A 19,664-nucleotide genomic window follows, 5' to 3' on the forward strand; every position below is an offset into this window, starting at 1 on the left:
TATTATAACGTGAGTAGATATAAAAAAATCAAATACTAATAATCACACATATTTAAAATATGAATAAGAAAAAAGAAAAGACTCATTTAAAGTAAACAATTAATGTAAAGAAAGTAATTAATAAGGAGATAAAAGTAAATTTACATATAAAGTCACATATTTATATATATAATAGATATAATAGATAGTTGTGAGATGTTAAATATTTATTGTGCACATTTTATGTAATAAACGATGAATATTTTTACATGTTTCGTTACATGGGATAAATGAATCGGAATATGATTTTTTTTTTGAAAGGTGAATCGGAATATGATTAGAATCTTATTTGTATTGAACTTATATTAAATTAAGCTGAAGTTCAGTCTTGTCCAGAGTCAGTCTTGTGTGCCAAATATCGCATTAAATTCTTGGATTTGATATTTCCATCAATAAGAAAAATGCCGTCCAGGATCTTAGTCACAGGGGGTGCCGGATATATCGGAAGTCACACTGTGTTGCAGTTACTGTTGGGAGGATACGAGGCGGTAGTGGTGGATAATTTGGACAATTCTTCAGAGATCGCCATCAAGAGAGTCAAAGAACTCGCTGCTGAACGTGGCTCCAATCTCACTTTTCACAAGGTCCGGTTTTGTCATTATGCTCCATTTCTATTCTTTGGAATTGGATTTCTACAGGTTTTTGTGATTTTTAGTGGAAAGGAATGATCTTGAAATGTTCTTGGATGATGTTTGTTTTATTCATGTGTTGGATCTGTGGTTTCTACGTTTTTTTTTTTTGGTATTTTGGTTCACGTGGAGAATGTTATATGTGTTTAGATGTAGAGATTTGAGTTATGACAGATTTGAAGGAACATAAAATAGAGTCGACTGGCGCATGAAATGTGTGTATTCGGCACTATTGCTTTTGGCAGAGATGGAGCCAAAGTGGCGGTGGGTGCGGTTGCCCCGTTTTTTTTTTTTATATAGAGTAGGGTTTTTCTCCCCTTACAATTTGCACTTGTCCTCCTAAAATTTTTAATATATTTTTTCTACCTTAATTTAATTTTTATGCTCCGTCCTGGTTTTGAATTTGGTAGTTGATCTATATTCCCCTTCTTAGGTGTTTTTGCTGTTTGTGCATCCTTGGTGTTGTGCTAGTCGTGGAATACTTGGCAATATTGGTTTGGTCTATGGGGGTTGATCAGCTTTTAAAATAATTTACGGGTTATGTTGATATCTTTACATGAAATTGTTTTTATGCATTTTCCGATGGGATAATGAATAGGGTGAACTAGAGGAATGGTGTTAAGATGGTAGGATTTTTAGCCAGTCTGCCTTGTTATGGAATTTCCGATAGACAAGGATAATTTTAACGTCCATGTTGATAATTTTGTATTTGATGATTGCAGATAGATCTTCGGGATAAGCCAGCGCTTGAGAAGCTATTTGCTTATGAAAAGTGAGTCTTCTTGAAGTCATGTTATGCAGTCATCCTTATATCTGAAAAAAAAAACAAAAAAAAAATTGTTTAAAGTTGTGAGTCGAATTGTTTGGTATCTTCCTTTTTTTTTTTTTTAGGAGAACTGGACCAGAAATTCAGTGTCAAGATTCTTTTGCCTTGTAGTTCTTTCCATAATGATCACATTTCATTGTTATTCAGATTTTTGAATCGACAGATGAGCTAGATCCTTAAACACGACCCCAATGGTTTTTTATGTTCACAGTGGTTAATAAATTATTTGAGGCATTTTGTGTTTCTATCTGGTCCTTCCGAAACAGCAAGTGTTGATTTCATATTTGTTTCTAATGCACTGACTGAAGGTTTGAGGCCGTTATTCACTTTGCCGGATTAAAAGCTGTTGGAGAAAGTGTGCAGAAACCCTTGCTGTACTATGACAATAACCTTATTGGTACCATTGTTCTACTAGAAGTCATGGCTGCACATGGATGTAAAAAAGTACTTGTCGGATTTATATTCCAGCTTCATATTTTTCCTCATTTCCAGTTGTTGATATCTTGTCGTAACCGGGTTTTACTGTATGTTCCTTTCAGCTTGTATTTTCATCATCAGCCACGGTGTATGGTTGGCCCAAAGAGGTGCCATGCACAGAAGACTTCCCCATCAACGCTACAAATCCTTACGGACGGACAAAGGTGATTTATTCAGACAATTCGATGTGAATGCTTTGAAAATAAAGATCGTATAGTGCTCAGCTTCAGAAAAAATGAAAAACAAAACCATGGCTTTCTGTATCAGCTAACTCGCCTAACACTAACAATTCTTCTAGCTTTTCATTGAAGAGATATGCCGTGACATTTACCAATCTGACTCAACATGGAAAATCATATTGCTGAGGTACTTCAATCCAGTTGGTGCACATCCTACCGGCTATATTGGTGAAGACCCTCGTGGGATCCCAAACAATCTCATGCCTTTCGTTCAACAAGTAGCTGTGGGAAGGCGACCTGCACTGACAGTTTTTGGAACTGACTATGGAACAAACGATGGAACAGGGGTAAGTATGTTGTTTGGGGTTATATTTGGAATACTTTGCTAATTCTTTGTTTTCTGTTTTGGTATTCACTACATGTCAATATTCGAGTACACTGGGTTGTTCTCAAATTTGTGGATAGTAATAAATGTTACTTGTTTAAATTCTGATTATTTTGATATCTGTGCCATGTTAACTTCTAAAAACATTGTGTACTGCAATGCACTGATTTCATTTAAACTCTGTGCACCATTTTACGCGATATCACATTTAAGTTGTGTTTACTTGCTTCCATATTCTCAGGTACGTGATTACATTCATGTTGTGGATTTAGCTGATGGCCATATTTCTGCTTTGAACAAGCTCTCTGACACTTCTGTAGGTATGATCTCCGAGTAGTAGCTTTTTTCTTTACTACGGTGTAGTGTTAGTTTTTTCCTTGGGACTCTCTCTAATAGTCAGTTTTATTGTTTAAATTGATAGAAGCTGTTTGAATTTATAGTCGCACTTGTATCCATCTACGCCCTGATGTTTATTCTTTTGACCAAAGACCAGCCTCCTACTCCTAATTAAAACATTATACCACGAAATGTAGAATGCAGTTCTTTTTATTATAACCAAGACAGAGATGTATAATGCCTTGTGAGGCTTCCGCTTTGATAGGTTCTTTGTAATATTCAGTAGGTAGTTTTTGCTAACTGATTGTGTTTTCTTTTCTAACTTTATTTCAAAAGCAGTGGCCTTTTCAAGATTTAGCATTGATGAAATGTGTAAAACTACAGGTTGCGAGGTGTATAATTTGGGGACCGGGAAGGGTACATCTGTGCTGGAAATGGTAGCAGCTTTTGAGAAAGCGTCTGGGAAGGTAAGTTGTTGAGTTAATACACAAAATGGCGCATTATACTTGTTTGTTTGATCCAGCAACATATTCACCAGTTCGTAAACGTGCAGTAGTTGCGATCCAATAATTTAATGACCAGTATAGGAGCTATTTTCTTGGAAAATGACGATTTAGTTCTACACATTGTCATTAGCACCTCTTTTTTGGTCTATTTCCATGCGTGATAACATTTTTTGCCTGCTCTGATAGAAAATTCCTTTGGTGATGGCTGATCGACGTGCTGGTGATGCTGAGGTCGTATATGCTGAAACTGACAAAGCTGAACGTGAACTGAACTGGAAGTAAGCGTCTGAACTACTCCTTTTATTGGCACCAGTCGCCCCTAATCTCTTACATAGCTGCCAATATGCGATCCAATTGTTAGTTCACTGCATAGTTTTAAATCCTTGCGATTCACTCTTATCATCTGTTTAAAGTCTCTGATGTGATACACTCTACTATCAGTTATAATTTTTGATATAGTAGTAAATACTTGTTTGTGCTCTTGAACTCCACTTGGCTTTCGAAACTGTCTTTTCTCGTCTTTTGTGAAGGGCAAAGTTTGGCATCGATGAGATGTGTCGGGATCAATGGAACTGGGCCAGCAAAAACCCTTACGGTTACGAGGCTTCAAAATGAAACTACGTCGTCCCCTAACTACATTATCATCGGATTGATGACGTTGTCCACCTCGATGTGTCATGCCATGAATGAAGGTGTAATATCTACTTCTTTTGCACCAAATCTTGAAACTGTAGTTGTTTTTAAGCTGAGTTTACCCAATGGTATTTGGGATAGTTGTCTTATATCTTCTTCTTCTCTGGGTTGTAATCTTTGAATGAACACAATACAATATCTGTTAGCATGTGTTGACAATATATGCAAAGACAATCTGGCCGATAAATTATCAATACTTCTCCCTTCTTGCCCGATAGCACAAGTACTGCGACTTATGCATATTTTTGCATAGATTTTCCATATAGGGAACTTTGTTAAGGTTTCGTTTCTTTCAAAATGCAAATAATACTTTCATTTCTTTTATTTACAGGGAATAAGCACATGATAGCAAGATCCGAAATTCAATAAGCCTAATTGATACCATGTAATGTGTAGAATTAAGCAAATTGTTTTTTTGTTGGAAAGATAAAATTCTAGTTAAGATTATATATTTTTAGATGCTATCAATGATTAAAACCAAGAGAACTGTTGAGATTACAATTTTTGAGTGTCATTGTGAATTTTTGGCATTTTGATTTTCCGTAAATTGATATTATTATAATGTATCTTAATGAGAACTTTATTATAAATATTTTTTTAACATATTCTAAAAAATAATTAAAAAATTTTTAATCAAAATTTATTCATATAATAAATGAAAAAACTTGAATTTCTTAAAAAAGTTTATTTATTTTTTAAAATTTTAACAGAAAAATAATTTAAAATATTTTTTTTAGTTCAACTAAACCAATAAAAAAAAAAACCCTTTGTATCAGATCCCAAGGGAGCGGGCACAAAATGGGTTCCACTCCACTTCAGGCCGCTTCCAAACACAATCATAACACGTGAGTTGCACTACTCTAATTTAACCTTGTGTGTGTTGAGACTAAATTATACACCTTTTGCTTTAGAGTATATATTTTAAGATTCAGCTGCTGAATCCATCAATAATGTTGGAAATTTCAAATATATTTTTGGTAGTTTTAGATAAACAAGATCATAAACTTTAAATTCATCATTTACATGTTTATATAATGTTTTATAATTAATTATGATGAATTTCAAGTTCATTCGATAATTAAGTCATTTGAATTCATTCTACATTGTGTAATTAATGTGTATTAAATAAGATATAAATTTAAAATTTAATATATTATTTTATTTTTATCAATTAAACTATATAATCCAAATTCATGGAGCCAAGTAAAATCCCAAAATCCATGACATCACTCTCAAAAGTGTTGTCAAATTTAATTTTTTTTCTTAAGAAAAACTAACACACATCAACAGTTGAAACTTAAGACAGATCCATCAGTAGCAGCAATGGCTACCTTACACTCGGCCCTGGCTTCCACATGGTGCGTGAAGAAGTGCAGAACTCGTACCCTGCCCGCCATCTCAATTTTGGTTTCTAATTCCATGCTCGACCCGAACCGGAACCCATTACGTCCGTCCGCCGCAGTGGGTACCAGGCTTTCTTGCGGCCCAACAGAAAGCGGAAAGGACTTGATGACAAAGGTGGCAGCCATGTATTGAGTCCCACCTGCTTCGATATTCCCGGCGGGTATGAACAGGTAACCTATCTGATTTCCGGTGTAGAGAAGCTGCACCGAACTGCCGTAGTGGGTGAACACGGCACGGTTGGGGTTGTGCATGGTGACATATTGAGAGAAAGTGAAGTTGACGGTGGAGTTGGCGGCAGAGAAGGCGGGGACTTGGATGGCATTGACTGAGAGTTTTGGGTCTTCGGGCCTGAAAATTGTTAAGTAGACGATGAATGCAGCGACGGCTAGGAAAATAAGAAAAATGGCGGCAACTACACAGGAAGCAGAGTTAGAGCCGCCGCCATCGCCGCTTGGTGGCATGTGGGCGGCGATGTGGGGAGGACCAGACTTGCCCATTTCTTGATCAGATCTGTGCCTCCAAATTCCAATTTAGTATGTTTGCAGACAGGGAAGTTCGTCCACCAGTAATGGATATACGAATTTACTTTATTGTTGGAACTTGATAAATAAAGAAGAAAATGACTTTAATCAAAAAAAAAGAAGAAGAAAATGACTTAAATTCAAATAATTGTTATTTATTATTATTTTTTTAAAAAAAGATAGTTTATGGATATATCAGATAACTAATAACAGTAAATTTAACAACTTAGGTACTAAAAATCTAACACGCTCTACCATTAGATTAATTGATTGGTTCATGTTAAATAAGCTCCTAACCAGTATTAACTGTCAAATAATTAATTATTATCATAAAAAACAGTACATAATCCACGAAGAGCTACTTTATAGATACACAGACTCTATTAGTTGTCCCACATCGGTTGGATAAAATACCTGAGACTTGCATATATGGATTTGGACAATCATTCCCTCTTGAGCTAGCTTTTGGGGTTGAGTTAGGTACAAGTTCCAATCTTAATAGACTCAAACAAAATAATAAAATAAGAATCAGCATTTGTATAACGATTGGCAGCTATTCACTGAGAAATATACTACGAAGTTTGAAATAATCTGCAGGGAAGAATCCTCGACAGAGACACAGTAATATTTTAGGTAGAAGCTGGCATCTTAATAAGGATACAAATTGATGGCTCAAAGAACAGTTTTAGACAAATACATACATACATAATAGATACATCAAAAGCCTGCTCAAAACATGTCCCATATTTCAGTTGTAAACTCCAAGAATCGACAACGATTCAAAACAAAAACTTAGCTTGAATTCATTTTCGAAGCAATGCTCTTGCCCTGTCGAATGCTGCCTTAGCAGCACTCTTCTCAACATCTTTTCGTTCCCGGAGTTTCAAACGATCCTCCCATTCTTTAGATGCAATCAGAAAATTTTCCTTCAAAATCTGCTTCTTGTTAGATATTTCTACCAGCTGATTCTCCATATTCCACATCTCCGCCTTGAAACACATTATTTCGGCCTCAGCCCGGGAAATCCACTCCTTCATTGAAGAAAGTTCCTCCTGCAGAACTATCAAACGCTTCCCCTTTTTATCAACACTACCCACAACTTTAGCATGTGCTTTGTCAATCTCGCCTAGCTTTATTCTTTCGCGATGACAATGATCCATTAAACATTGATAAGAATCTTCGTCGGGAATGGATTTTTCGACCTCAGCTAATGAAACTGCAGAATGTATAAGCTCATTCACACGTTCCTTCAAAGGTTGGTAATCGAGAAACAGGCGATTTAGTGCAGCAAAAGTCGCTTCTGATGCATGAGTCATGGCTTCGTGGTCTTTGAAATCCATCACCTCCAGACGCATTATGAGGTCGTTCTGAAGGTGCTCAGCTGCCAGCGTGAATGACTTGGAAATTGCTTCTGTCATAACGTTGTTGGGTGTGATTTCAGAGAAAAGTTCTGCACATGATGGTTCATTAACAGCAACTTGGGTAGTTCTAGAGCATGAGAGCTCAGAATTGCATTCTGGAGTGAATTGGGAAGGGCTGTGACCTTCGTTTACTGAAAATTCTTCATTTGACTCAGAAATGGGATGTAACAGAGGGGAGAAGCCTGCATGATAAAGAGAAGAGCTGATAGAAGATACAGAAGCCCTTAACTTTGGATAATACTTTATTAAGTACGACTCTTTTAATTGTTTTCTGAAAATATAGAAGCCGATTTTAATTAGATATAACAGTGAAAATTATTTTCTTTCCTTGAAAAAAGAAACGAAGGTGAAGCACAAAACTCTAAAATTCTAAAAGCTACAATCTTTTCCTCAACTATTTATCATACTGCCTCCATTGCGTTAACTGTTGCCATAAACTCAACAAAGAACCAAGGTTGGATTCGTTACTTTTTTGATCTCCATCTGTAGATTCTTTGGAGGGTGTCCTCAATACATCATCTGATATTTCTTCTTGACAATTCCATTGCTCAATCTTCCCAGATGTCGTCACATCGGGACATGGGCTATTCATATTTATTGAAGTGTCGTTCAAATGTGACTCATTATCGGGCTCCTCATCACTTATCAGGTTGAAATCCACGACCATATCAGCAATTACAGGGCCAGTGTTATCACAGCTGACAAACGGAGTTGCATTTTCGTGTAGCTCGTCCTGCCAAACTTGAAACCCACAAGACCCTTGTCCCTGTGGAGGATTCAGTAAAAATATTTCTAGGATAATCAGTCTCGCATACAAAAAAGCATGAAACACTGGACTGCGACTGCATAGTTTGAAATAAAAACTACACAAAACATCGTCTTTAACTCCCATTTCCTACGTGAGTATGTTTCCTCACTCTGCCAAAAAGGGATACACCTCCATGGACTTTGGCCACATTGTTAATCATTTCCTTACAACAGTCGCAGTCATATCATATTGATATGACCACTGAAAAATTAAAATTACTTGAACCAAGCTGCTAAATTAAGAACTTAAAAAACAAACATTTCCAAAAAAGTACTATTTTAGCCGACATTTTGCATTTTGGTGAAAAACAAATATTTCCAGAAAAGTACTATTTTATTTTCCATAAGGTGATGGGAGATGAACGCCCAGCTGCTAACCACCTGCGTTCAGTTCCCATCAGATGCCTTAAGTGTGATCTTCATCTTGAAGTGCATGAAAAATATAAGCTTTTTCATATCTTAGTTACTAAACTCTTGTAAATGCGAGATCCAAGTGCAAGAGCCACTCCGGCAAACGATGACACTAAACGTACATAACAAATTTATGCCTAATATTAAAATAAAATCAAATTATGCGTGAAGTTTACCATAAATAAATATTGGCTTGTGTCTATGGCTAATTGATATCAAGTTTACCATAAATAAATATATAATGACTGATCAAAGCAAATACACGAAAAAGGAATCTATGCAAACTCAAACAAAGCCATGTTTTGGTATTTAGTGAAAAAAGAAGAAAGATGAAAAACTCTTACCTCCTTTACTCGGCACATGAACAAAATTCTACCGGCATTAGGTCCACTCGACACCTTAGTGAAGCGGCAAACGCCGGCCATACAGCCGCCACAGTACGGCACGTTAATGAGCTCATGTGGCTCTACCAAATCGGCCCACTTGAAGAATTCACATTTCTAAAAAATTTGCAGCAACATGAAGAAAATCAAGATTAAAAGCCCACGAAAGGAAATGTGAGAAGAAAAGGAATAAGTGGAGTACTAATTGCTGCCGAGGACATATATAGAATTGGCGACCCAGATGTTTCTTGGTGGAGGTTAATAGGCGGCAGCTTCCGCCGTTGCAGGGGCATGGAAGGCACCGTTCAAAGCGTGCAGACGGGGGAGCTGGTGGGTTCTCCGGTTCCATCTTAGTTACAGCAGCGATCAAGACTATAATGGATCAGAGAGAATTCTCCATCTCACTCCATTTATCAGGTGTGGAATTCATGGGTGTCACTGTTGGAGAACAGGAAAGTGATTTGGAGCACTACGGGTGATGTGAGTTCGTACCGTATATGATGACAGCATCGATCGTTCATGTCCCAGCGGTCCGAGTTCTCTATTGAGTCTTCGTCGTCTTTGTGAAAAGAGTCTTCTTTATAAAATAAAAAGATCTTTTGAAAAAATAATTCATGGTAATAAATATTCTATATATATATATACATGAAAACGAGGAAATATTCAAAAAACCTCGTACTTTCAACTTTTNTATATTAATTTTTTTAATTCATGTATGAAGATGACATGACATTATATATAGTCTCACACTATTTTTTATAATTATATTTTGATCTTTATTTAAATATAAATCAAATAAATTATAAAAAATAATGTACAAATACGTAACGCGTGCGTCAGTTCACTAGGATATATAAAATATTGAGAATATATCTTTTGACATATTATAAATCAATTTTTTGTTATTTTGTTTTTGTTTTTAAAAAAGTCTTATTCCCGTGACACATTTTATTATAAAATATTGCTCATTCGTACATGAGTTTGGAGCCGTTCATTCCTAGCGAGAAAAAATAAAAATATTTTTTCCACCAAATTATGAGCGAAGAGATTGAAGGTAATATTTTATTTAGTTTCTGAATTATCACGGGTTTTTTTGGGCATATGATAAACCTTTTTACTCTTTTAATAAATAAACTAAACCACATATTTTTTTCCAAGTTTGTTTTCTATCCTAAGGCTAAAATGCGGCTGTAAACTTGGGTCAAAGAGAAACTTTGGATCAATCCATTTTAGTTATCATCCGATTTTCCTTAACCTTCCCATCATTTAAACTACACCTCTCACTTAAACTAATAATCAATATACAGATTTCAGTGTATTTTTCCCCAAAATATGCTGTGGCCTGTGAGGGCCGTAAATATGTGGTTACACTTGTTAAAAATGTCAAATAAAATACCCCAAGAGACATTTTAAAAAAAAGGTCAAAATACGACCACAATACATTTTTACACTAGTTTTTAGATGCTTCTGCAACAGTTAACACACCATTGACCAAACATGTGTGTTTCCTCCTGATCTTCCAATTTCAGCAGACAAGTTCTGAATCAGGAACTTCACTTTCCATCACAAAGTGTGGAAATGCTAGTGTAATTTCCCTGGAATATGATCCAACCCATTACATATCATCATCCAATTTATATATACATTGCATGCATTCGTTAACCTGTGACTGATTGAAAACTTCCGACAAAACTTGGAATGTTTGTTCGATGTAACCAAAGTGCTACACACTCACTTGGTGTGGTATGTATCCAACATACTATGTAAAAGCAAAAGAATCTCATGTACATCATTAAATATTTGATTTCAATTATTTTTTAAAACATTTGACACGTAGAACACAAAAACTGTTAACATTCATTCTAAAATACTTATCAAAACTCTTCATTATTGACAAACCTCAGGTATGGAAGAGTCATGTTCTTTAGAAGAGAAGGATTCTTAGCAACCAAGTCCTTCCATTCTTCTTCATCTATCTTCCCATCACCTTTTAAATCTGCCTCCTGCAGAGCCTGCCCCGATAAACCATTACAAGTTTAATAGATTGCATGTTTTCGAGTAAAATCGATAGGCGATTTAATACCTTGTCCACCATTGCTTCCACATCATCATTCGAAAGACACAGGTCTAGCTCCCTCAGAGTAGCCAGAACCATTTCTTTCAACTGAAGAACACGCAAAAAACCGATTTAAAAAGTCATTGGAACACGCATTAGATGAATGAATATTGAGAAGGTACGTATTTACTCACCCCTTCCCTTTCAATGTAACCAGTATGTCTAAGGTCATACAGCCTGAATGCAACTGTAAAGACAATTATCTTTCATCAAGAGGATTGTATCGATGTCTTGGCCAAACAATATTTACATAATTATAAATGAAAGTAGCATAAATAACGTACTAAAATCACAAATACTTTCTACCTACAGAACAAAATATCATAAAAATAGCTATATTATTGGCTTACAGGCAATTTTATCAGTTTCCGGAGCATCAGGGTGGAAGATGTGCAATGCCCGAACGAATTCTCCGAATTCAATCACCCCATTTCGCTTTACATCAAACAAATCAAATAGCTGCAAAGGCGATTGAATAAAATTTTATCCTAGTTTGAAATTTGTTGATAACTGCACGAACTCTTGAACGCAGTGGCTGATAACTGGGAAATGTACGTACCCTTTCTGAAAGGAGATTCTGCTTGCTGCTGCAGTTGAAACGTGCAAGCAAGAAGTCTTCCTGAAACCAAAACACACCAACCATCTCAATATTCTAAATCTAAAATAAGTATGGAGTGAGCAGTGATTGAACAAAATGTGTTCTCTGCTGTCCTGTGAGCTCACTTATAATAGTGATAGCAGAATTACTCTACATTACAATTGGCCACAACTTTTGACATGGTATCAAACGCACAATTTGGTGTGTGGAAGCCAACTTAATAAGTGCAGGTTTGACCACTCGGGTAATTGGGTAGTAAAGACTCCAACTCTACTCGCATGTATATCAATTTACTCGAGCTTCGAGAGCTTTTCCAGTAAGTTCTTCACGGATAAGTGGATAACCAAGTTGACTGATGTTATACAGGCCAGCTGTTAAAACTGGTCCTTCATGCAATAAAGTCAAGATTGAACTACACGTGGTCATGTTCCGGCTCGAAAATGGTTCGAGTTTCTCAAACTCTAACCCAGCAGTTATTTGACTACTCACAACTGGCTCAATTCACTCACCCCAGGCTTATTAATAAGGCGTCAATGGTATTTGAGATTCGGTTGTTGATATCATTTGATTTTCCCTTAAACTGAAAGTACCTTGTGAATGAAACCATCATCAATTGCAGAACTACTTAATTGCTCAAACAGGATGTACAGAGCCTCAACTTCATTCACATTAACTGCAAATTAAATCAAAACAAAAGTGTTTCAGACACTCAATTACGAACCCCGTAAGTCTACAGAAAAAATAGTTGAAGATTCAACTGCAAGATTTTAGTTCAGTTTCAACTCACATGTAGTCTCAGAAGCAAGTATGGCATGTTCCTCAAATTTTGGTGGATGTTTAGCTTTTGAGGAGCAAAAGCATCTGGCAAGGGAACGCATGATAATCTAGTCCAAGATTTACAAATGCAAACTGCAGCACTTACAACCGTTAACAACTAGCATATGGTGATTGATTGATCATGGTAAAGGGGTGAACACTGAATTCATTTAAGAACTGACAAAGAAGAGGTGAGGTTAAAAATCTAAAAAACCCACATAATATATAAGAGTTGACAGGTATATGCGATGGTGATGATGCAACGCAACACCGAGCATATACTTTAAAATCTTTTTCCCAATAATATCAGATCTGCAGCCAATCCATGCCACTAATCTCTTGAAATTTATCGTCCTAATCTGTTGTTTACGGTCATTTTCCAGCCTTCTGGTCACGATATACAGTTACCAATGCACTAAAAATGTAAATCTTTTAGTTTTTTCAAATCCTTGAATTTTACTGTCCCAGAGCTTGAAGATTAATGATTAAAAACTTGAATATCCTAGAATTCTCGAGGATCAAACATGGGCTAGAAATATGGGAATTAAAGCTTTGACTCCATCAACAAACGAAAGAAAAATTGTTCGGTACAGAATCTATTCTTGCAACTTCATGTGCAGGACCCAAAAACAACAAGAAACTTGAGAAGGCCGAAAATTTTTCATAGAAAATTTTGGATGAAATCTATACCTGATGTAAATTGTGCTTGTTCGTTAAAAATATGCTTAATAATTAATACACACATACATAGAACAAATATCACCCACGTAAATATACGTGTATTAAAACATTAACCATGCAGCTAAAAACATTCCAATATTGATAAAAGAAAAAATAAATGTGTCCATAAAAAAATTAGAACGATTGTCCACATATCAACCACGCCTTCGCGATATGATCTTGGATTCAATAAAAATCTCGTAAGCTCAAGTAATGCATGTTTTTGTGTATTTTTCACTCAACGAAAGGAGATACGAGAAAGATGAATTAAGTGGACTTACCAGTTCGCTTGTACTTGTTCTGGCGAAGGTGCTAGCCAGAATGACACGTTCGTTCTTTATAAAAGATTATTTATGTTCTTTATCTGATTTAAATATTTAATTTAGTAATTGTTTATTCAATTATTAATCTGACTTTTAGCATCCTCCCGACATTGTTCATTTATTCTATTCAATATTCTAATGTCGAAGTTTGAAACTGTCGAATTTGCTGCTTAAAACAATGTATTGCTTATGTTATGCTGGTGCCTGCTTAAAACTGTCAAATTAGCTGCTTACAACTATGTTAATAGCATTTAATATTATTAGTTCTATTTATGTTAAAAGTTAATGGCATAGAAATGATGAATAAAAAACTATGTATTCTCGTCGATGACTTGTAATTCATTTGACATAAAAGTTTTAAGTTTGAGACAAATATTTAAGTTCAAAATTCAATTCTAACAATCTCATCTCTGAACTAAAAAAAAAAAAAAAAAAAAAAAAAAAAAACTATGATTCTTACCTAGGGACTGAGCCAGAAAATGGAAGTTGGTGGGGTAAAAAATTTAAAAAAAATTGGGTCAATAAAATTTAAAAATTGAAAGAGACGGGTTCTCCGTTCTGTTCTGACCCTTATAGTAAAATACTTGGTTTTCTTTTTTAAATTTTTTTTTATTGATTATTGATTTTTAATAATATTTTAATCAATACAATTTATACAAGTATATGTTTTTGCTTGGCTAGTAATTATTTTCTCGATAAACTTTGATCACATATTTCTAAAGTGTGTCCACGTAAGTCACCAAGAAGCCACCTTTGAACTCAAGTATTCATGAAAATGAAGAGAAGTTCTAATATTTGAAGTGACATGATCGATTAAGGGGATTATTGTTGAGCTACAATAGCTCGATTTTTGAAATATGGAATACCGATGAATTAAATCGAGTTTGGTTTTCACACCAAGCGGTAGATACTCAAAATAATCATTCGTAGAAACCGATTAAATATTTTGTAAAGCATTTAAAATTAATATGCAAGTTGAATGAGTAAAAATATTTTGATTGAAGCATTTTGTCAAACACTTGGTATGCAATGTTTTGGTATTTGAAAAGCACATAAAATGCTTCAACAATGCATCTTTAAAAAAAATAGAAATGATAAGTGAATAAAATAAATAAATTGATACGAATTTGTTACGGATGTTCGGAGATTAACAATTCCTACGTCACCCCTTCTTCCTCTTGGGAATGATCTACTAGAAAACTTTGATTTATACAACACCTTGTACAAACCCATTTCAACTTAAGAATTATCTCTTGCCTAATTGAAACTCATAGCACATTCTCGATTGTAGGCCGCAATCTCACAATCCGCGTAATGTTTAACGTCTCTTATACCAGAACTACAAACGCAATCTTTAGTCTTTGTGTGAAGACTCATTCAACTAAACTTTGAAGTTCAACTCTCTTGTATATGTGTGAGTGATTGTGTGTGAGTGATTTATCCTTTACAGTGTATATATCAAATATATCCTCACGCAAGAGCTTGTGCTCCCAACTAGCAGATTTTTTCGTGCTAATTGCCCATGCTTTTAATCCACTTCAAAAGCTCTTGTTTAATCTTCAAGATGTTATATTTATATGCCCCAACAATGATATCCGTTATATATAAGAATATTACCGTTTGGAAAGTTTATGTACTGTTTCTGAAATGGCAACGGTAAAATTCGCTTTGCTGGACATTTTTTCGAGCCTAAACTGGTCAACTTTGGTCAACTAGTCAACTGATGAAACGGTCAGCAGTTTAACCAGTCAGCAGCTCAACCGGTCAACAGCCCAACTAGTGTGCTGAAATCAGCCTTGCTGATTTCAGTTTGTGCAGAACCAGTAGTTCATCGTCATTTATTATCATATTAAGTTTCGATTCATATTTTGACTCCTGAAGATGATTTGTAGATTATCGTATTATCTTTTCAACGCATACTGAATCGCATTCCAATAAACGAGCTGAAAGAGATGGCCAAAATACCGTAACTGCTCATATCCAACTGATTGGTCATTTAGCGATCAATTTGACCTAGATAACATCCGGTTCGTCCAACGGATGGGAAATATGACATGTTTCAAATTGAGTTTTCTGATCAGTCAAGTTGACGGATTGTCATTTGAATTATCCAGATGAGTTATATCATCAAAAGACAGAAACTCGTCAGAAATTCAGTTTTGGCTCAATTTCTTTCTTGTGTTTGCAACTTAGTAAATATATTAAAAATACAATAACAATTTTTGTTAACATCAAAATCAATATTGCGAACATGAACTTTTCTAACATGAAGTATATCGTGTTTAAAAAAATTTCATTTCAAAATTTAGTAGTTGAACTTGAAGTAAGGGTGTCAATTGAAATTTCTCATCATCCTCATTCTCACATTTAATAGAAAGCGGCCCCCGGAGGGCAGCAGGAAATAAAAAAAACCATTGGGTCGGGTCGGATCGGGTTGAACAATAGTACTATTAAAAAATTGTTCAACCCGAACTCGAGTCAACCCGAAAACACTCAACTCGAACTCGAACCCGAACCCGAACCCGAATCAACCCGACAACCCGATTTCGATTTTTTAAAATTTTTTTTTAAAGAAAATTAAATAAAATTCAAGCAAAAAAAATAATATTTTAATTTAAACGAATAATAACAATATATCCCTCATATATATGATTTAAATGTGAAAGTATAATTGTAAAAAAATAAAATGTATTTACTAAATCAAATAAACAATTATTTAGAAAATAAAAAATGTTCAAAATAAATATTAAATTATGAAAATTTATGATATAAATATATAATAATTATTTTTTTAAACATACAATATATAAAAATATAGACAATATTTATTAATTATATTTTTTTAAAAAAAATTAAAATTTCCGGGTCAACTCGGGTCAACCCGAACCCAACCCAACCCGATCATTTTTTCCGGGTCAGCTATCAGGTCCAACTAGATCTGACTCAAACTCGCAAAACCCCAAACCCAAATCTGATTTTTTTCGATTTGAATCGTGTCGGTTGGATGAATTGTGTTTGATTTTGACATCCTTTAACTTGAAGCCAAATAAATGTATATAAATAACGCTGTAGTTAAAGCTACTACTGCCCATCGATTTGGTCAGCTTGTACAGGGTTATCGTTGGCGTTATTCAATGTTCCTGTGGTTGACATTTGTCATTGTTATTATAGTCTGATTACATTTTTTTTAGTTGGAGAAAAAAATTGTTTAATAATTATGTTTTGAATTCAATTTTTTTTGTGTGTGTGATTTTCATATCAAATAAATTATCAGTATCAGCAATATTTTGATTACTTTATTATTATTTATACTGCTATTGCTTTATATTATATCATAATCTATGGACATGCATGTCATCCATTTACATATTTAAATTTAATTTTATTTGGGTTTTTAGTAATTTTTGAAAATGTAGAGATTATATTAAGCTCATAAGATTATTTTTATATATATTTTTTTGAAAAATTGGTATTTTATAATAATTTTTTTATTAAGAAGTTATATTATGAATATTTAAGCTTTAATAAATATTGGATTTAAACTTGAATAAAATTTGGATAAATCTGACATAATTTATTGTCAATAAATTTACAATAATAAAGTTTTTTTCAATATTTAATCATGAATAAAATTAAAAAAATATTTGATATTAAATAAAAACATAATATAATATCTAAGTTAATTAGTATAAATATGTCAGATTTAAGAAGAAAATTTTCCTTGAAGTATATAACGAAGTCGCTACTTTTCGGTAAGACTAGACAAATTATCAGAATTATGACAGACAATTGACCTTATTTATTTTAAAGAATTGATCTTATTTATTTTGTATTGTTATTAAGGGGTATTTGGTTCGATTTTATTTATTTACCCAAAGTTATAGTTTCAAACATCACATTTAAATTACCGAAAGTATAGTTTCAAATGTCATATTTAGATTTTTCTACTTAACCGAAACAATTATTATACCTCAACAATCTCTCTTACAATAAAAAAAATCGAACTCGTAATATTGATTATGTACCAATTATAAGATCGAGCGTTAGCGACGACAATTGGTCGAATACGGAAATGATTTTATATCATCAGTCAATATCTTCATTTCTTATATTCATCCTCGTCGGGTATACCTGTCCCATGATTGGATATTCACATCTTACTCAAATATTTTATAATCATGTACAAATGTATTTTTGCAATTTTTGAATTACTTCGATGAAGTAATGGATATTTACCAAATTCTTAAAAAAAATAAAAACAATTATTAAAAATAAAAATTAGCAAACTAACGTTATAAAATAAATAACAAAATATTATAAATAGTTTATTCCAATACTATTATCTTATAAAAATAGTATCAACCCTATACTAATATCCCAACATTTTAAATAAAATTTCGAACTAAAGTTCATCGGTTTCGCAAAATTTCAAACCATATCAAACAAAACCATGAATTTTTTACAGTCAAACCAAACCATGATTATTAATTTAAGTTTTGAGGTTCATAATAAATTAGTGTATACATATTATAATTTTGAAACAATAATAACTGACGGTTGATATAAGTTGAGTGAATGTATATTTAATTGTGGACTATAATCATTATAAATAAAATACCATAAAATGTAATAATTTTGCAAGTTACATAACTTTGAAACTTATAAAAAGCTTAAATGATTGAGATTATGTTTATTTGAATTAAAATATATAATAAATAGATTATCGATATAATTGAAGTATTTACAAAATTTACTAATAATAGAAAAAACAGAATAAAAATATAATATAATATTTATGTATCCAAGAAAAATCACATTAAATTAACAAAATTTGTTACATAATATTTTATATTAATGTAATTGGTTTGGTTCGATTTATTTATTTTTATCCAAAATATGAAAAAAAAAAAAACAATTTTTTCGGTTTGGTTGATTTTAAAACTAATTTAAATCATGATTAATTGAAAACCGATCCAAACCATGTAATTTTGTTTCCTATTAACAATCTAACAAAAACTATAATAAATAATTTTAAATGTGTAAAATTATTAATTCAGTGCACAAAAATTATACATTTATTGATAAATTGGTACGCGAACTATTATGAATAGTTTAATTTTTATATGATCCAATTAAAAAAATAAATTTATCCTTAATGTCAATTGTTTTTAAGTCCGATTTTTTTTTCTATTAAATTTAATTATTTACACATTATTTTCAAATTATTTTATTCATTTTTTTAAAAGTATATTATTTAAAAAATTATATTATTATAAATAAATATCATAGTATTCATAATAAATACAAATACATGTTAACAGATAAATTATATACTCAAATAAAACATATTTATAAATATATAATAAAGTAATATTATTTTTTTTAATCAATATTATAGTGTTATAGTTATATTTTAATAAAATTATAACTCAATAAATAAATTATGTATACAACTACATGTATTTTAAAATATTGATAAAATATAATAAATAAATATCTACACTCGGAGTTCAAAGCTATTTTTTTGGGACGTTGAAATGAGAAAATTTATACATGGTTCGATCATATTTTCCATCTGCAAAAACAAATAGGAATTTTATTTTTATTATTGTTTGTTTTTAAAATAATTTTAAGAAGTGATATGAAATATTTCTTTTAAGTTTTTGGAGAATGTCACATATTTTAAAAATTTTTACATAATCTTGTAGATTTATTTTGTATTATTTTTATAGAAATTTGTAAACTTTTTCATAGAACTCTACAAATTTTGTAATTTGTTATTGTAATTTGTTTTAACTAACAATTGAACATGAATAAAATTTATTTATTTAAAATATTTTTATATATCAATATAAATATTTTTTCCTTGTTGATTTAATTTATGAAATATAATAAATAAATCAGTACTAAATTTATTATAACAAACTTCAATTATTCAAGTCAATCAAATATGTTTATTTAATTAACTAATATTTTTAAAAAATACATAACAAAAAATTTCAATATTAATAAATAATAAAAATTAAAAGTTTCATTTCTATTAAATAAATTTTTGAGTTTTAATCAAAATTAAG

At 32.6% G+C, this 19,664-nt stretch overlaps 4 protein-coding genes across 5 annotated transcripts; 1 reads left to right on the forward strand and 3 right to left on the reverse strand.

Moving 5' to 3' along the window:
* The first annotated feature begins 344 nt into the window (after window positions 1–344).
* On the forward strand, window positions 345–4,270 carry LOC140978392 (UDP-glucose 4-epimerase GEPI48-like). Its single transcript, XM_073443375.1, has 9 exons — window positions 345–623; window positions 1,391–1,440; window positions 1,803–1,938; window positions 2,034–2,135; window positions 2,270–2,497; window positions 2,777–2,855; window positions 3,256–3,338; window positions 3,564–3,655; window positions 3,908–4,270. Exons 1-9 carry the CDS (start codon window positions 441–443, stop codon window positions 3,990–3,992), a joined length of 1,038 nt encoding a protein of 345 aa, XP_073299476.1. The 5' UTR covers window positions 345–440; the 3' UTR covers window positions 3,993–4,270.
* Window positions 4,271–5,287: 1,017 nt separating this feature from the next.
* LOC140979487 (uncharacterized) lies at window positions 5,288–6,244 on the reverse strand. The gene has a single exon (XM_073444896.1). It carries the CDS (start codon window positions 5,969–5,971, stop codon window positions 5,354–5,356), a length of 618 nt encoding a protein of 205 aa, XP_073300997.1. The 5' UTR covers window positions 5,972–6,244; the 3' UTR covers window positions 5,288–5,353.
* A 378-nt stretch (window positions 6,245–6,622) lies between these two features.
* Window positions 6,623–9,555, reverse strand: LOC140979996 (uncharacterized). Its single transcript, XM_073445712.1, has 4 exons — window positions 9,220–9,555; window positions 8,979–9,134; window positions 7,885–8,182; window positions 6,623–7,598 (listed from the first exon to the last, which is right to left on the reverse strand). Exons 1-4 carry the CDS (start codon window positions 9,364–9,366, stop codon window positions 6,799–6,801), a joined length of 1,401 nt encoding a protein of 466 aa, XP_073301813.1. The 5' UTR covers window positions 9,367–9,555; the 3' UTR covers window positions 6,623–6,798.
* A 760-nt stretch (window positions 9,556–10,315) lies between these two features.
* Window positions 10,316–13,593, reverse strand: LOC140978839 (calcineurin B-like protein 7). Of its 2 annotated transcripts, none has more exons than XM_073444071.1 (9): window positions 13,549–13,593; window positions 12,519–12,640; window positions 12,322–12,404; window positions 11,693–11,752; window positions 11,484–11,592; window positions 11,268–11,320; window positions 11,101–11,181; window positions 10,917–11,029; window positions 10,316–10,612 (listed from the first exon to the last, which is right to left on the reverse strand). In XM_073444071.1, the coding sequence occupies exons 2-9, from the start codon at window positions 12,607–12,609 to the stop codon at window positions 10,543–10,545; spliced, it is 660 nt and encodes a 219-aa protein (XP_073300172.1). In that variant the 5' UTR covers window positions 12,610–12,640; window positions 13,549–13,593; the 3' UTR covers window positions 10,316–10,542. The 2 variants fall into 2 exon arrangements, with proteins under 2 accessions (XP_073300172.1, XP_073300171.1); XM_073444070.1 differs by lacking the exon at window positions 13,549–13,593 and adding an exon at window positions 13,238–13,540.
* Window positions 13,594–19,664: the final 6,071 nt, after the last annotated feature.

Source organism: Primulina huaijiensis, chromosome 6 (assembly GCF_012295235.1).
Source record: "Primulina huaijiensis isolate GDHJ02 chromosome 6, ASM1229523v2, whole genome shotgun sequence".
Classification (NCBI taxonomy): domain Eukaryota; kingdom Viridiplantae; phylum Streptophyta; class Magnoliopsida; order Lamiales; family Gesneriaceae; genus Primulina; species Primulina huaijiensis.

Excerpts from the sequence above, each read along its gene's own strand:
- LOC140978392 (XM_073443375.1), top strand. The coding sequence starts at position 441 with ATGCCGTCCAGGATCTTAGTCACAGGGGGTGCCGGATATATCGGAAGT. Across the intron at positions 2,498-2,776 it reads GAACAAACGATGGAACAGGG|GTACGTGATTACATTCATGT; the intron begins GTAAGTATGTTG and ends CCATATTCTCAG. Across the intron at positions 2,856-3,255 it reads GCTCTCTGACACTTCTGTAG|GTTGCGAGGTGTATAATTTG; the intron begins GTATGATCTCCG and ends GTAAAACTACAG.
- LOC140979487 (XM_073444896.1), bottom strand. The coding sequence starts at position 5,971 with ATGGGCAAGTCTGGTCCTCCCCACATCGCCGCCCACATGCCACCAAGC.
- LOC140979996 (XM_073445712.1), bottom strand. The coding sequence starts at position 9,366 with ATGGAACCGGAGAACCCACCAGCTCCCCCGTCTGCACGCTTTGAACGG. Across the intron at positions 9,135-9,219 it reads TATGTCCTCGGCAGCAATTA|AAATGTGAATTCTTCAAGTG; the intron begins GTACTCCACTTA and ends CAAATTTTTTAG. Across the intron at positions 7,599-7,884 it reads TACAGATGGAGATCAAAAAA|GCTTCTCCCCTCTGTTACAT; the intron begins GTAACGAATCCA and ends TTTATCATGCAG.
- LOC140978839 (XM_073444071.1), bottom strand. The coding sequence starts at position 12,609 with ATGCGTTCCCTTGCCAGATGCTTTTGCTCCTCAAAAGCTAAACATCCA. Across the intron at positions 11,182-11,267 it reads GTTACATTGAAAGGGAAGGG|TTGAAAGAAATGGTTCTGGC; the intron begins GTGAGTAAATAC and ends CGTGTTCTTCAG. Across the intron at positions 10,613-10,916 it reads ATGACTCTTCCATACCTGAG|GGAAATTACACTAGCATTTC; the intron begins GTTTGTCAATAA and ends ATCATATTCCAG.